The sequence below is a fragment of the Haliaeetus albicilla genome, unplaced genomic scaffold, assembly GCF_947461875.1.
Source record: "Haliaeetus albicilla unplaced genomic scaffold, bHalAlb1.1 scaffold_130, whole genome shotgun sequence".
Classification (NCBI taxonomy): Eukaryota; Metazoa; Chordata; class Aves; order Accipitriformes; family Accipitridae; genus Haliaeetus; species Haliaeetus albicilla.
In genome coordinates this window covers 25,572-41,406 of record NW_027212552.1, presented here as the reverse complement: position 1 = coordinate 41,406, position 15,835 = coordinate 25,572, and the positions used below count along the sequence as shown (strand labels likewise).

General features: G+C 42.6%; 1 protein-coding gene across 1 annotated transcript in view; it reads right to left on the bottom strand.

Annotated features, from left to right (window-relative positions):
- Positions 1 to 1,982: 1,982 nt before the first annotated feature.
- The window catches only part of LOC138684364 (protein ELYS-like), a 35,510-nt gene continuing 21,657 nt past the window's right edge, over positions 1,983 to 15,835 (bottom strand). The window contains exons 21-30 of the mRNA XM_069778049.1: positions 15,669 to 15,813; positions 15,444 to 15,575; positions 13,633 to 13,780; positions 13,320 to 13,543; positions 11,617 to 12,031; positions 9,650 to 9,752; positions 8,635 to 8,741; positions 7,911 to 8,095; positions 3,215 to 5,054; positions 1,983 to 2,434 (exon numbers count right to left, since the gene is read on the bottom strand). Of these exons, the coding sequence (XP_069634150.1) occupies positions 1,983 to 2,434; positions 3,215 to 5,054; positions 7,911 to 8,095; positions 8,635 to 8,741; positions 9,650 to 9,752; positions 11,617 to 12,031; positions 13,320 to 13,543; positions 13,633 to 13,780; positions 15,444 to 15,575; positions 15,669 to 15,813 (3,751 nt within the window). The remainder of the gene's footprint in view (positions 2,435 to 3,214; positions 5,055 to 7,910; positions 8,096 to 8,634; positions 8,742 to 9,649; positions 9,753 to 11,616; positions 12,032 to 13,319; positions 13,544 to 13,632; positions 13,781 to 15,443; positions 15,576 to 15,668; positions 15,814 to 15,835) is intronic.

Here is a 15,835-nt window from a genome sequence, read left to right as displayed (position 1 = left end):
GATGTTCTTGCTTTCAAAGCCTTAGTGCCCCCAGTGAAATAAAAGAGTAGTTGTTGTTTCTCAGAGCTTAAGGAACAGTTTTGTCTCTTTTTTTTCCCCTGGGTTATTATAGAGACCAGGTGACTCTGTACTGTTGTCATAAGGGATGTTGACTTTCATTCTTACTAGCTTGCCTGTAGTGAGTTGCGCTAAAATAGAAGAGAAAGCACAAAGAGTAGGGTTTGTCAATGAGACCGTGATCAGCAGCACGGCAGCTCTTCTCCCCATGGTGGCCAGCGGTGCCAGGGCTGGGAGGCCTGAGTGGCCCTACAAGCTGGTGGTGTTTCAGGGTTTTTCTGGGTGGGGTGTTTGGTGGTGGTGGTGGTTGTTGGGGGTTTTTTTTTGTTGTTGTAGCTAAGGTCTACCAAAACCTGTTAAGTCCCTCTCGGTTTTCACAGTCTACATCCTCCTTTATTTTGAACCTTGGAGGAAAACTGAATATGGCTCTTAATATTATTTTCCTTTTGGTTGATTATTTACATTATGTCATTAACTAGATAAGACAAATGAAAAATGTAATGAGTAAAGCTAATATTGGTGACCCTTACTGAAGTACTTTACCTACGAAATTTTCCTCCTAAAGTTCTGAAAATTACTCTTTTGAGGTAGAAAAATCTCTTCATCTCCCACAGCTGCATCACATTCACCATCTCTATTACCAGGCAAATCCCATGCAACTGTTGCTCTGTAGTATCACAGCTGTATTGAAGATTGAGATCACAACTATTCTGTTCAGGTAGGCAAAGCCAAAAAGATCAGCACCCAGAAGATTGGTCAGTTATGTCCTTACATGAGAAGAGTTTGATGGCAGTGAATGGAAAGACAGTTTAAGACAAGTAGAATTCCTACAAAAAGCCATCACTGAATTTGACGGAGACTGAGATCGCTTAACTGGCATCACTTACGTTGTCAGTCCCTTAAATGGATTAAGAAACATATACATTCTTGCTTGTGGGCATGCAAGTCAAACTCCACAGAGCCACTGAACACTTAAATAATGAGATAGTTAAGCTACAAATTGCCTCTCTAAGGGCTTAAGTGTATTGAGAAGTCCAATTTTAACTTGTCCAATTGTTCCCTGCAATAAACACGAGTGTATTTCGGAAAGCTATGGGACAATGTGCGTACTGCAGTTAACTTGGAACTAAACTTCCCCTCTTCAAGACTGTTCCCAACGTCCTGCTTCCAAAAGGAGTCTACATATGCTTGTGCTGTTGGTGCTCATAGAAATCGCACACCTACCTCCTCACCTTTCTCTCTCTGTGTATTGAAGTTGCAGTCGTAGTATCAAAATACAAGCAATCAGTCATTCACTAAGAATTCACGGTGTAGTCTGGATTTAAACCAAGTGCAACAGCAAAGCACACCACACCAATGACTGCTGTGGGATAAGCCTGCTCTTGGACCTTGCCAGGTCAGAGTCACAGCCAAGGAGTGAGTGACCTGAACGAACAGCCACATCAGTGACCGTAACTTGCATTTTTCCCTCTACCTCACAGATCGGTCATCCACACAGCACAGTGCATTGGAAAATGCATCGTATTTTAGGAACAGCTTTAATTCAAAAGGAACCGCGATACATTTATCTCCAGGCATATCAAAGAGACTCATGATCTTGACCGCTTTGGTGAAAAAAGCATTCCTGGAATGGAAACCTGGAAGTTTTGCATAGAAGACAAAAGTGCAAACGGAATAGGAAACAAATGCTGTCTTATTACTTGAAATCCTATTCTCTCTTTGTATTTTCAGATTGGCCTAGACTAATAGGTTATAAGCATTGCCTAACAACTCACAAGAAACTATGGACTGGTTTCTGCCTGTAGCTTGTTTTTTTCCCCACCAGAAATCAACACCTAGGCTATTTCTGATTAGTTACATGGGAACCGATGAAATTCCAGCAAATAAATGTATTGCACTGACAACCCTGAGAGTTATCTGCGGCTTTATTGACACACTAGGCATGTTCTTGTAATACGATCCATTACAGATCTTAACATTGCAGCACATTTTGATGGGTTTCTGTCTTCAGGCAGCAAAGGACTGCCACCAGGTCCCTGGGGGAAGGCCTCCTCCTCTGTGCTCTCCTCCAACGCTAATCGTCTCTTTCTGCCCCGACGCCCTGTTCCTACTGTAGTCCTGGGTGTGCTTGATTCCTCGTTTGGCTGGGCAGCTCTTTGCTCAGGAGCATCCGTTTTTTCTAGTTTAGCATGTGGGACTCCTCTTATTCTTCTGAACGTGAAACAACTAGAGTTTTTACTTACTGGTTCTTTCACAATTTGGGAAATACTAGATTTATTTTTTCTCCTTGACCTCAACAGAGGGGGTGAAAAGACAAATTGAGAAGACAAGTCCGGGTCTATATCCTTAAGCTGCACAAGATGGTCTTCTTTTCCAGCTAAAATGACAATGCATTCTTAACATTCATGTACATTATACATAAACGACAGTGACATTAAATTACAGCTAATAATCAAAAGCACAACAGATTCCTGAAATAAAAGGTCCAATTGGGTTTATAAAAAATGTGCAGGTATTCTTCGCCTAGTAACTGCCTCTTGAGATCCATTCTTTTACAGTAAATAGTGAAACAAAAATAAGCCAGTGTAGCAATTTTACCTGCACTTACATAATGAAAGATACTATGCTCAAGAGGCATCGACAGTCCTTACACATCTCAAAAACTATTTTTTTACCATGTACTCCAATACAAAGAACCCCATGAGCAGTAACTTCACTAACAAAGTATATGCCCATGAAAAACAACCATATAACTAAACAGCTGTATAGTTTATTGCAAGTTGCAGCTCATGTTAAGTTAAAACATTAACAGAATTTGAAAGCATGTCTCCTTTATTTCTCCACTGGAGGGAAGTGATGACAACCACATATTAAGATATACCCTCCGGTTTTCAAAACAGATAGACATTCAGCTCATGACAAAAAATTAAGCTTAAATTTCATTTCAGTGTACTCGGATCAGCCTCCTCTCCTGTCTCCACCACAACTAGCCAGGCAGTCATAGAGAGTTCAGAAAAAAGATGAAATGCCTCTTTCCCAATTTTTTATTTCCTACGGTTATATTCTTACCATACTTGAAGCCATCCTCACAAGCTGTTTTCTGTGGTTTACAAAACAGCAATATGCCCTATTTTGCATATAAACATTGTGCACCTACCTTTAAATTTCTTTGTCAGCTTTGTGAGAGGAGGAGAGAAAAGGAAGGACTCATTTTCCTCAAGAGACAGTTTCTGATGCGTACAAGTTTTACGGGATCTGGCTCTTGTAATACGATCTGTTAAAGTTCTTGATGTTTCGGCATGTCCTGATGGGTGTCTGTCTTCAGGCAGCAAAGGACTGCCACCAGGTCCTTGGGGGAAGGCCTCCTGCCCTGTGCTCTCCTCCAATACTGACTGCCTCTTTCTGCCCCAACGCCCTGTTCCTACTGTAGTCCTGGGTGTGCTTGATTCCTCGTTTGGCTGGGCAGCTCTTTGCTCAGGAGCATCCGTTTTTTCTAGTTTAGCATGTGGGACTCCTCTTATTCTTCTCTTAGGAGTATCAAGCATTCCCACTTTCCCACCTGCACACGTGTCTTTCTGAGCAGAGAGAGATTCTGTGTCTGCCAGGAGATTTTGTGCCCCCTTCCTAGCACTTCTTCTCGGAGTGACAGGAAGTTTGAATTCTGTTTGAGGAAGCGATGATTTAGACAGATCAAGGTCAGAATTTTCTGAAACTTCTGATGAACTCATCTTTCTTCTTCTGCCTCTTCTAGTTGCCACCGGTAAAAGGAGTTGGGCACTAGGCCGCACCTCTTGAGCCTTGACAATGTTTTCCATAAATTGTAAATTAACGCTTTTCAGTTTTCTTGCACTTCTGCTGGGACTGACTGACGTTTTTATCTTATGACCAGTGTCAGTCTGGCCAGTTTCTTGACCTCCTGCTGAACTTTTCCCTCCTCTAGTCCTTTGGGAAGTAGCAGAAGCGATAATGCTACCTTCAGCAAGACAAGTTTCCTCATTAGCCTCTCCCAAGAGTTCAGCTGCAGCTTCCTTCGCTCTCCTTAATCTTCTTCTTGGAGTAGCGGCTACGGACTGTGTAGGGAGGGACAATGTTTGTCCATCAGAAAGACTGCTTTCTACTTTTTCTGCAGTACTTGGTTTAGGCTTCCTGCCTCTCCTAGGAGTAACAGGCATCACAAGCGTTTGCTCCTCTTGAGCATTTTCTTCTGTTTGAAGACTAGAAGTCTCAGGTGCTTCTTTCGTTCGCCTGGTACTTCTCCTAGGAGACAGTGCAAACAGACCTGGTTTGCCTGTCTTCAGTAGCTGCTGAGTGCCTGCCGATGGAGTACTTAGACTTCTACTCAGCTGTCCCCTTGCACGTGTTCTAGGAGCGATGCCGTACTCTACTTGACGTACGCTGGTTTCGTCTTCCACTCCTTCTGGCACAGTTCTTAAGGGAGCTTTTGCCTTCTGGAATCCGGTTACCTTTTTACCTATGGTTTCGTGAATAGATTGTTCTACAACTTCCGATGTAAATTCTTTACTTCTTGTGTCTTTGATCGCATCCAGTAAGTTCTCAGCAATAGCTACCTTAATGGGTTCAGGCACATACGGGAGCGACTCTGCAATATTTTGAGATGCCTGATCACCAGTTACAGTGGACACCGAGTTGGTAACACGTTCTTGGTTTTCAGTATTTCCTAAACTGTTGACAGGTTTTTCCTCTGTTGTTGTGCCAGCTGCTTTAGAAGCATCTACTAATGTCGGGTCTCCCATCTCTGCTTCACCTTCTTCTCCTTCCAAGACGAAAGTAAAATTACTCTGAGATAGAAAAAGCTCTCCATCTCCCTCAGCTGCATCACATTCACCATCTCTGTTATCAGGCAAATGACATGCAAACTGTTGCTCTGTAGTATCATAGCTGTACTGAAGATTGCCTGAGGGATGTAGTTCACTATATGGTGATGTTTCAGGTGCTTCTTCTGAGGTTTGTGCCTTAACCGCACCATCTCCAATAACCTAAAGTTAAAAAATGTCTCTTAATGCATTATCAGTTACCAAACAGACTAACTTCGGGCTGAGCTAGATGAAGCTGAGGACAGTGAAATGCTGCTTTTCCTTTCAGATCACCACCAAATGTAAAGTTAGAAACATACAATGTACTCTCTACTACAGAGAAAAGTTTATGCGCTTAAGGGACAGAGAACAGAGTATTCTGTGCATGCAATCACATGCTCCATTTCTGATGCTTCTGTTCATGACTAACGATTTGCCACCACCCGTGAACAAAGTGAGCAGTTTTACAATACAAGCTGTACACCCAGCTGGCAGTAATCATCACATTGCAGTACTTTCCGGACTGACTACAAATCCACACAGAGTGACCGACTCTGCATCTAACGGGGCAAAGTACAACGATGTCCCCCAAGCTTAAAGTTTCGGTCATCATAGTTGTCACCGCAGCACTTAGTCAAACTGGCCAGGTATCACATCGCACAACTCAACACCGCACTTTAAGGAATCACTTGGATTGCAGGAGACAACACGTAGATTCTAAATACCTCCATCTCAGCCTTTGTAGCTCCCCATACTGAGCAATTATTCTCTCCTGCTAGAGCCACATGAGACACTCAAGCTTTTATGCTGAGAACAAAAGTAGTCTCTGTTATGTATTTCAAGTGACTCAGGTGGCCAAGGTAATTTAATCAACGCGTGAAGACCTTTGCCCAACCCTCTAAGTTATAGTGCTAGCCAAAGAGGGCAGAAGGAGGAAGCCACTCAGCGGGAGTCTCCATAGAAGCTGCTTATTTTCTTGCCTCCTGCCTTGTCAAAAGTTGCTAAAGCATCATCTTTTATCGTATTCTTAAACAGTTGTTCAACCCTAAACAAGACCTGCACGACATGCAGGAGACCTCGCACAGGACCATGCTGGTTTCAGCAGCCCAAGGACATGCAAATTTTCAAAGTCCTCAAACACTATTGGAATTAGCCTGGCAGAGAAGGGGAAGATGCGGGAAGATTTCTCCTCCCTAGGCTGGCTCCCCAAGGAGAAAAGGTAAAAAGTGTAATCATTAACAGTCTCCAGGCGATGGCACCCGAAGTACGGAGATGCCCCCCATAGGCGGGCTCGCCGAGGAAAAAAGCTAAAAGCTGTAATTACTAATAGTTTCCGATGGATGGCTCCCGAAGTACGAAGGTGACGGCAATACCGAGTACAAATACCAGACTAGTTTCACGACCACCAGCAATTCTACCCTGTCGTAAGCCGGCGTTACAAAGTACAGCAACAGGGTAACTCCAGCCTGGTTCCCACCAGCCATTAACAGCACGGCAGGGAGCACAGACTGCAAGCGAGGTATTAGCGCAAATTTGAGAACAAGTGCATGTAGTTGCGCAACACGCATCTAGCAACATGCCACGCTTCAAAGCTAAATTCGAGAAATACTAGTCATAGAATCATAGAATCGTAGAATCACTTAGGTTGGAAAAGACCTTCAAGATCATCGAGTCCAACCATTAACCGTGCCCACTAAACCATGTCCTGAAGTACCCTGTCCACTCGCTTTTTGAATATCTCCAGGGATGGTGACTCAAGCACTTCCCTGGGCAGCACATTCCAATGTTTGACAACCCTCTCAGTCTGCATAAACTTTCCTTTTATGCTTACAAATCTACGACCAAGAAAGTAGTAAGTAGTTTGTCCTAAATTCAGTGCAGGTAGACAAGCCAAAAAGACATGTTTACGTATAACTCAGTAAGAACCAGTCATAACGAAAGCAGGAAAACCTTCACTCTACTGCTACAGGAATGACTGCAGCAGCTTTGTGACCGTCTCACATACCGGCTCCCTTCCTCCCATCACAAATTCTCCATTTACTCCCACAAGTGAGTGATTTATGTATTCCCAAGTCTATAATCATCTTCTCTAGAGCATTGTCCTAAACCCCAAAGCCGAGACGAGCGACGTAAGCGACTGCCTATTCAACTTCATCTGAAATCTGGGACACCGAGAAGCATCTTCTGTTGCTTAAGACCAATCTATTTGTGCTACGCCTACCTTTCACTTTGTATTTCACTCTAACTATTACTAATTCCTGTGAGTACAACCCTACAGGAAATCAACAGCATACTCTATATGGTACTTAGAGGACATCCACAATGAATCCAAATCACTCATCGGCCCCAGCAGAAGCAAGAACAATGGGGAAAACCTGCGACAACTGAGGAATCTCTGGCTCTGATTTTCAGCCCTTGTGAACAACCTTTTAAAATTCATATTTTACAAAGCTGAGATGTTAAAAACCCCAGATTTTCACACACACACACACAAAAGAGTTTTAGGTAGCTGGAAATATCTTGACACTGAAATTAACTCATTACTGGGAATTCTCTTCATGGTAATAAGGAACAAATAGCAAAGGATCTAAGCACCCAAATCATTCTGAAAATGAGTTTGGTTCCCACGTCATTTTGTCATTTGGTAAACGGCCTCCGGTATTGAAAAGCTGCACTCCCCAACTTTTCTTATTGTCTTTAACATTAAAACTATTTCTTCTTTTAAGTCAAATAAGAAACATTTACAGTCTAGCAAACCAAATGAAGGCATGGTGATTTTAAAAAATATTTAGGCGGGTTTTGGCACTCCTACAGCTCTCCAAGGCCCAAGTCTTGACAGGTTCTATTCTGTGTTATAGGTACAGCAAATGCATAGGAGAAAAACCTATCTGCCCTTACCCAACGAGGTTCGGACTTGTGTTACCCAGCTAAAGAAACTGAGAGGGTTTTGCGTGCCTTCTAATTGTCAGTTAGACAGGACTGTCCTCAATTTGCAAGGTGTTTTCTCTTTTGTAGAAAATGGGAAAATAGTTTACTTACATTAATTTCCTCAGTTTTAGGAAGATTGTTAGAAACAGTTACTTCTTCCTGTGGAAAAGGAACGTTTCCTTCATCTCCAGCTGCTTCTGGGTTACGTTCTTCAGGGAAATCCACACGCTTCCCCTCAAGGCAATTTTCTGAATGAGTACTGGCCACTTCCTCGCTGTCAAGGATACGTATCACAGCTGGAAGAGATTTATATGATTTTAACTTAACTGCTCTATAAATGAGATGCGTTTAAGCAACAGGAAGTAACAGAGGGAGCAGGAGCCAAGAATACAGTTCTCCATCCTGCCACATACATCGGGCTTTCCCCAAGCGCTAGAAACCAAAACCATCTACCTGGGAGCTAGTTATTCTTCACAGCCTGAATACTGAGGGATGCATCATCTTTCAAAATAGTAACTCAAGCAGCAGATCCCATAGCACACAAATTACTAGTGGTGTACAACACCGAAATAAATAATGATCTCTCCTTCTAACATTTTACATTCTACCAGTTTTCTCAGTACCTTTGTCCAGAACAGGAACATTGGCTATGCATTTGCTACAAGGACTTTCTCTGAGGAGGGTATTCTTCTCTCCACAGTTTAATGAAAGGTAGCGGTAACATGCTAGTACTACTTCAGTCTGAGACACCTGTAGCGCTATGGCAAACTGCACGTTTTACTTGAGGCCTTCAGCTACCTTAACTCACAGGACATCTCCCACATACTGTACGTACATTCACCCTCTGCCTGCAGGGATTCAGAAAGCTGTGGGTTTGTTGCAACTGGTATGGCTTTTTCTTCTGATGAAGAGGACATTTTGGACTCCTGCTGGTTTGCTTCACTGCACGAACAGAAAGAGAGAAATCCATCATAAAGCTTCAAAACAAACCTTGAAGAGCTTTACAAATTACTTTCTCACTGTAAAGTCTTCAAGTTTCCAAACAGAAAAAAACTAAGAAAAACGAGAAATTCCTTTACCAACACATCGACATTCAATTCCCGACTCATCTTGTGCAACAAATCAAGTACTTAACATTCTTCCCAGCTATCTCACACTGGGTAATAACATAACAACAGAGTTGTATTAAAGAATAATATATTATTTGTCTTCCGTAGAAAGAGTGCAACTGCCATACTCGAGGTCTAGAACCAACTGAACAAAAGTTTGTGCCACTGTAAGTTACCGCTTGAAATTAAGGGTTATTCCATCGCTAACGTCTCTCACTAAGCAGTTGCAGCTTTTAAAGTACCTGGTGAGAAAACTGCTTCCCTTTCCAGAAACAAATAGATGCTAATCGACCACACACAGAAAATAGAAATTAAGTGTATAAAATACTGCCAGAAAGTATTCAAGCCCCACAATAAACCCACTAAAGTTACAGGAATCTCAGGTGTAATTTTCACCGACATAACATTCAGACAAAAGCAGGGCTTCTCTTCACAGTATCTGCTTAGTAACCCCCTCAAACTGTACGAAGGTGCATATAGCCTGCTGAATGAAATCCTTATCCCACTACTTTGGGGTCTGCAATGATTTGAGAAAAAAGGCTCAAACTGACAGCTCGTCAATTTGACTTCTATTCATGCCACATTAGTTCTGTCCACAGACAGAAAGGAACAGGAAACCTGTTGTATTTAAGAACACAGGAGAGAACCAATACCAGCTCAAAAATCATAGTTTTCAAACACAGGAAAGCCAGCAGTCACATGTTGTGTGAACCTAAAGGTGTATCTATTTCATAAACTTACCCTTCACTTGCAGTCCCAGAAGTAGCAGCCTCAGCAGCTTTGAACAACCATTTACCATCCTCAGGAAGGGTAAGACGGTCAGCATTTGATTCTTCCACAAATCCTACAAAAACAGACAGATGGGTGACTTCCCTGTTGCACTTAACATCATTTCTTTTAAAATGCTCATATGATTTTCAAGAGAGCCGTAACGCATTTCACCTAGGATGGTGATCTAACAAAAGAACGCTACCAAGACTTCAAATGCACAGAAGGTCTGAGTTCTTCTGTCCAGTAAAACAAGAAGTCTGATGCATAGTTTCCGTCAAGAAAACAACATGGCCATTGACATTCTGTTTACAAACTCAACTTGATATGGTACTGACCTAATACATAAAAACCTCGGGAAACACCCCTCCTTCTTAAAATTGGGTCATAAGTTTTTCTTATTTCTCTTTGGATATTTAACTCATCCCAGCAATGCTTCTTTCCTTTCTTGATTTCGTTTCCCCTCTTCTACAAGAATGCATCTAGGGTTGTCTCCTGTTCTTTTCTCTAGCAATTGACTGGTGGTGTTGAAACCCAACTGCTTGCTAGCCTGCTTTTCTCTCAACAGGCCAAATTTTAGAGACACCCTCCTCCTTTTCTTCTTTGTTTCTGCCGTCTGCTTCCTCCAGATCCAACAATTACCTTTGCAGACAGTACGCAGGACTGGGATAATTTTGCTAGCTCAGGCCAAACAAGAGCTATACTGACTGCCCTCTAACGCTCCCGGAGTACTGAAATTGTACAGAACTGTTTGTACCATAGTCCGGCAATGACAAACTTTCTTCATAAGGTTGTTCTTTAATGATTAGGACCTTCTCATTCTTTTTAAGGAAAAGCACCCTTGATTTCTTGTCCAAACACAGGGCAGCTAAAATCAGACAGGCAAATGTTTTGACCTATCTTACTAGAAACACTCAGACCTGGAGAACCCCTTTTACCCATGTACACGGAGTCCCTGTCTGGGCACCGCTCTTATTGAAAAAGAAAAGGAGCTGGGGAGCTTCAGGAGCAGCAGTCACTCTCCAGGATCCTCCGGAATCATCTCAGGCTTAGGACTGAATCAGGCTGCATATGATGCGCTGATACTGGAGTACACGCTCCCCGCTACAAACTGTTTCGAGACCTCGGATGCAGAACTCCGACACTTGCATACCTCTCCCAGGAATAGCAAACTTTTGTTATAAGGAGCTGAGCGGACTGAGCTCTGTTTGTCCGATCCTGACTGTAGCTGTGTTTACACATCTTCTCCCTGTTCCTGCACTACTGTCATTCCCTGCTCTTCATCACTGCTCACCAGCTAGTGAGCGACATCTCTTCTAATCTGCCAGCAGACCTGCTCATATGAACACATCCTCAGCAGCTGCACTGGCTTGAATGAGTTGAATTGAGCTGAATTACCAAAGACCAGCTGAAACAGGTTTGGAAAAGGCTGCATAAGCTGTTGAGCCAGCAAAAGGAGCAAGCATAGCTGTAATGAGAAGCAGATACACAAGCAGACTCACTTCCCAAAGAAAACTATTTAACTGAGCACTAACGAGGGGGGAAAAAAAACAAAACAACAAAAAATTACCTATCTAGTCAAAGCACGCCATACGCTAAACGTGCTGTAAAAAAACCTGCAGCCTACAGAAGTACCCCTAAAACAGAACCAGAAGCCTAAGTTTTCAACTTGTACCCCTCTCAAAACTCCCACAAGTCGCTGCTGCCTCTCCGCTGCAATTACACACAAGAAATGCCAGCCAAAAGCAGTATACATTCAGAATGTCCACGAGACCTAAAAAAGGGCTCAAAACACAGTGGCAATTTTAAAAGCCTAGGACAAGGAAGTGCCTCGGACATTTGTGAATGCTCATCATGGACTGTTGCACCCATCAGTAATTTAGCCTTTTGAAGACATTTGAAAAATGCAGAAGCTTAGGTTATCAAAGCAGGAAACACACCAGTTGCTTTTCTCAGTTCTGATGAATCTGGTTGTTCCATCGGGAAGGGTTTCTCTTCAACTATTTCACTGTCTTCCTCCTTCTCCAGTTCTTCAAAATCGGCAGTTTCTTCAGTGGAAGAATTAGCTGGATTAGCAGCTATAAAGATGACTTCATCTTCAAAATCGCCAGGTGATTTTGCATCATGATACTCCAAAGCAGCTTGGTCTGACCTGGCAGAGAAGTTACTGTTTTCTTTGCTGACATCCGTTTTCTCCAAACCATCTCCAGACTCTTCCACTTCAGCACCACCTTCCTCGGGATTGCTCAGAGGAAACAGAGTTGGTTTATCTCTACTTTCAGACCAAGCATCCTCCACCGCTCCGTGATGATGCTCAGATGAAACTCCAGATGGTGCTTTATTATCTTCCGTTACCTTTATTTTTTAAAAAGAAAGTTCACAATCAAGATCACACATATGCTTTTTGTCAAAGCAAGACAAAAAAAAGAACAAATATATACCGATACTTGTCAGTTTTACAAGTGTCACCTTAAGCAAGGCGCTACAAAATTAGTTCTCATGCTAGCACTATCTTAGCTTTTAAAGCGGAGTGTAAAAACCAATCACACTGTTGACTGCTTATTGAGTTTCCACAACCTTGGAGAATTAAGATGAAGTGGGCCTTGTAAGTGCTTGCTTACCCTGTCATCTCAAGGCTGGTCATTGGGTTCACTACTGTGCTTTCAAGAAGAGGGAGCTTTGCGTACCTAAAATCGTAACTCCAAGATTTCTCTTTTTTTATGCTTGCCTTTTCAGCTTGTATGCACTACTAACATATTGTAGCGTTCACTATGCCTGTGGCGTGGAACAAGTAAATTAATCCGGCCACACTGCACTATTACTAAGAACTTCCTACAGGAGAGAGAGCCTCTTCTTACAGTTGAGTAGCTCTTTATAACAGGCAATAACAGCTACGATAAAAACAGGTGAAGACAATTTGTTAGTACAGGTACGGAAAGCTCCTACAGGTAGATACTAGCACATGCCCCCGTCCGTTTGGTACACTACTTTGGCAACTGCATGACGAGCTGAATCAGGGAAGCCACCTGACAGAACAAAAGGAGGAGCAGAAGGGGGCAACTTCCAGGTGGACAGACTTCATTTGACAACTATACGAATGCTATCGCTGGTGCAAGGCAAGAAGCAAAACCAAGAACTTTAGGGCTAGAGAAGAGACAGCCATACAGCTCTCTTCATCGGCAGCCTATTTTTACCATAACTTAAGGAAACCCAGGCCTTGCAAAAAGAGAGACTGAAAGTAAATGCGGCTCATGACTTCTGTTGCTTTCAGAGGTGTTTCATTCACAAAGCTTAACGAACCCAAACAACTGACTCAATCTGTATTCCTTACCTTCCTGCCATACCACCATTTCAAAAGGTATAGCGGGAAGCTGCACACATGCAATTTGGAACAATCACAGCGCCTAGTGATGCTGGAGTAAAAACCACCAAGGTCGCTGGTATTTGTTATGAATATGTTCCTGCAGGCAGGTGATGTTACAGGTCTAACATAACCTTTTTTGACCAAATTCAAGTCTGCCGTTCTGATTTGCTACTCCAGTTCTCAATATAAGGAGTTTTGGAAAACTTGAAAAAAACCTAAATCAAATCACAGTCTGTAAAGCCTTTAACTATAAAGATCACTAACTACAGGCCAGCATACCCGAACAGTCCATTTTGCATTCAAGTTCTCTTCCCTGAAAGATACTCTGCGCTCCTTTGCTCGTAGAGGAGGAGGTAGAGATCGTCCTGGAGATGCAGAAGGAGTTGCTAGGGGTGTAGTGCCAAGGCTGGATCTGAGAATAGACCGAGGAGTAAACGCAGGAAAACCAGAAGCAGCTGTGGCCAAAACTTTTGTTACTGTTGATAACGGCTTTGCTCTTGCGACTGTAAAGCAAGAGGGGAAAAAATATCAGCCTTGCGTGATCAAAGTCGTGGTCAGTTGTCCATTGTATTTCCCTCCTCTAAGAAATTACCTTCTCTTGAGACCGATGAAGGCAAGTGGTAAGGCTTGGCTCTCTCTCTGGCCAGTTTCCTATGAACTCTAGGAAGGATCTTGCCACATTGGTGCAATGTAGAATTCCTGGCAACTGCTCTCTCTCTCAAGCCAGGCTCACGATCATTCTGATGAACAAAAAGCATAAAGCAAGAAGGTAACTGATTACAAGAAGTTCATTGCACACAACTATCTCTGCTATTTCTAATTAGTGAATACATTTCCTCCACAGATACTGTAAAATACTGCCACTGCACAGAGGAGCAGCAAGTTCTACTCCTCGGCACACACCAGTTCCACCTGGTAATTTCAGCAAAGGGCAAGGCAGACTACGACAAGAACAGAACCTACAACTTCAAGCTGAAACAATTCTGGCACTCGGCAGAACCTTACTCCGATACGCTTGTCCTCACCCGCAATTTTCAAATGGCTTACGAAATAGCAGGCTTTCCCTTGTTTTTCCTGAAACACCAATGTCCGAGATGACTGAATATTCAGGGCAACTGCAAATTACAGTGGACGCAACGATGTGAATATTAAAACGAGTAAGAAAAGGCTACCTACACACACCTTCTGGCCGAATGAATGTTTTCAAATGCAGGACCTAAACCTTCCAAGACCACCTTATAAGTGCGATCCACTGGAAAACTATGGTTCCGGAAAACAGAAAATGTATCACAGATTCATAACAGAAGTTCGCAAAACGCAAAATTTAATCTGGCTGTTTTGAGAAACAGAAGTTAGATAAGAATTTCTGTCATCAAAGGGGTAAAACAGAAGTTGTGGAATCGCAGAGCTCATGCTATAACCGGAGGAAATAAAAAGAAAACCGAACCAGCACACAGATTTTACCTGCGGATTGGCATCCAGACTGCTCTCAGCTAGAAAAATAAAGTTGTGTGCAAGATTCAAGAGGTGACATACAACATACTCTTCATGCCACAGAAAGGAGTGACACAAACAGCGTTCAGCAATCTAAACCATTATTCCTTAGATGCAAACAAACTATTTTAAGTGGAGTCAACAATGGTCTGCAACACTTAGTTTATAACTTCACACAGTAGCTTTGGAGTAGTGAAATACTTTGTTCAACTTTCAGGTTCAGCTGTAACGGAAAGTGTAGAAACTTATTCCTAGTATTTCAAAGAATGGTATTGTCGTGGTTTAACCCCAGCCAGCAACTAAGCACCACGCAGCCGCTCACTCACTCCCCCCCCATCCAGTGGGATGGGGGAGACAATCAGGAAAAGAAGTAAAACTCCTGGGTTGAGATAAGAACGATTTAATAGAACAGAAAAGAAGAGACTAATAATGATAATGATAACACTAATCAAATGACAACAGTAGTAATAAAAGGATTGAAATGTACAAATGATGCGCAGGGCAATTACTCACCACCCGCCGACCGACACCCAGCCAGTCCCCAAGCGGCGAATCCCTGCCCCCCCACTTCCCAGTTCCTAAACTAGATGGGACGTCCCATCGTATGGAATACACTGTTGGCCAGTTTGGGTCAGGTGCCCTGGCTGGGCATGAGAAGCTGAAAAATCCTTGACTCTAGTCTAAACACTACTGAGCAACAACTGAAAACATCAGTGTTATCAACATTCTTCACATACTGAACTCAAAACATAGCACTGTACCAGCTACTAGGAAGACAGTTAACTACATCCCAGCTGAAACCAGGATAGTAATAAAAAACAAAGCGTTGATTTTTATTTTATTTACTACCAAAAATGGTTAGTAACACCTAACAGAAACCTGCACACTTGACAGAACTTTCATGCTTACCGTAAGATTAACATTCATTGAACGATTCGACTGCAGCGCTGGGATATAGTTGGCACGCTGCACATGGTGGTCTAAAGGAAATCTAAGATTCCGAACAGCAGCATTGCTCTGTAAAATCTTCTCCAAACACTCCTATGAGAAATAACACATTTCAAAAATCTGTCATGATTCTGCCTCTTCTCTTTTCAAAGAGACCATTACGATTTTTTTCGTGTCCACACTTACTTGTTCAGTGCCTGTGAAAGGTAGCTGCAGTAAGTCTTCCATTAGTCCCATCTCCTGACAGATTTCATACACATGTTTTAACAGCTCTTTGATGTTTAACCTGGTGGCATGTTGCTGCAACAGACCCCAAGCCTCCACCACGCACCTGTAATTAAATTTTTTGAGAT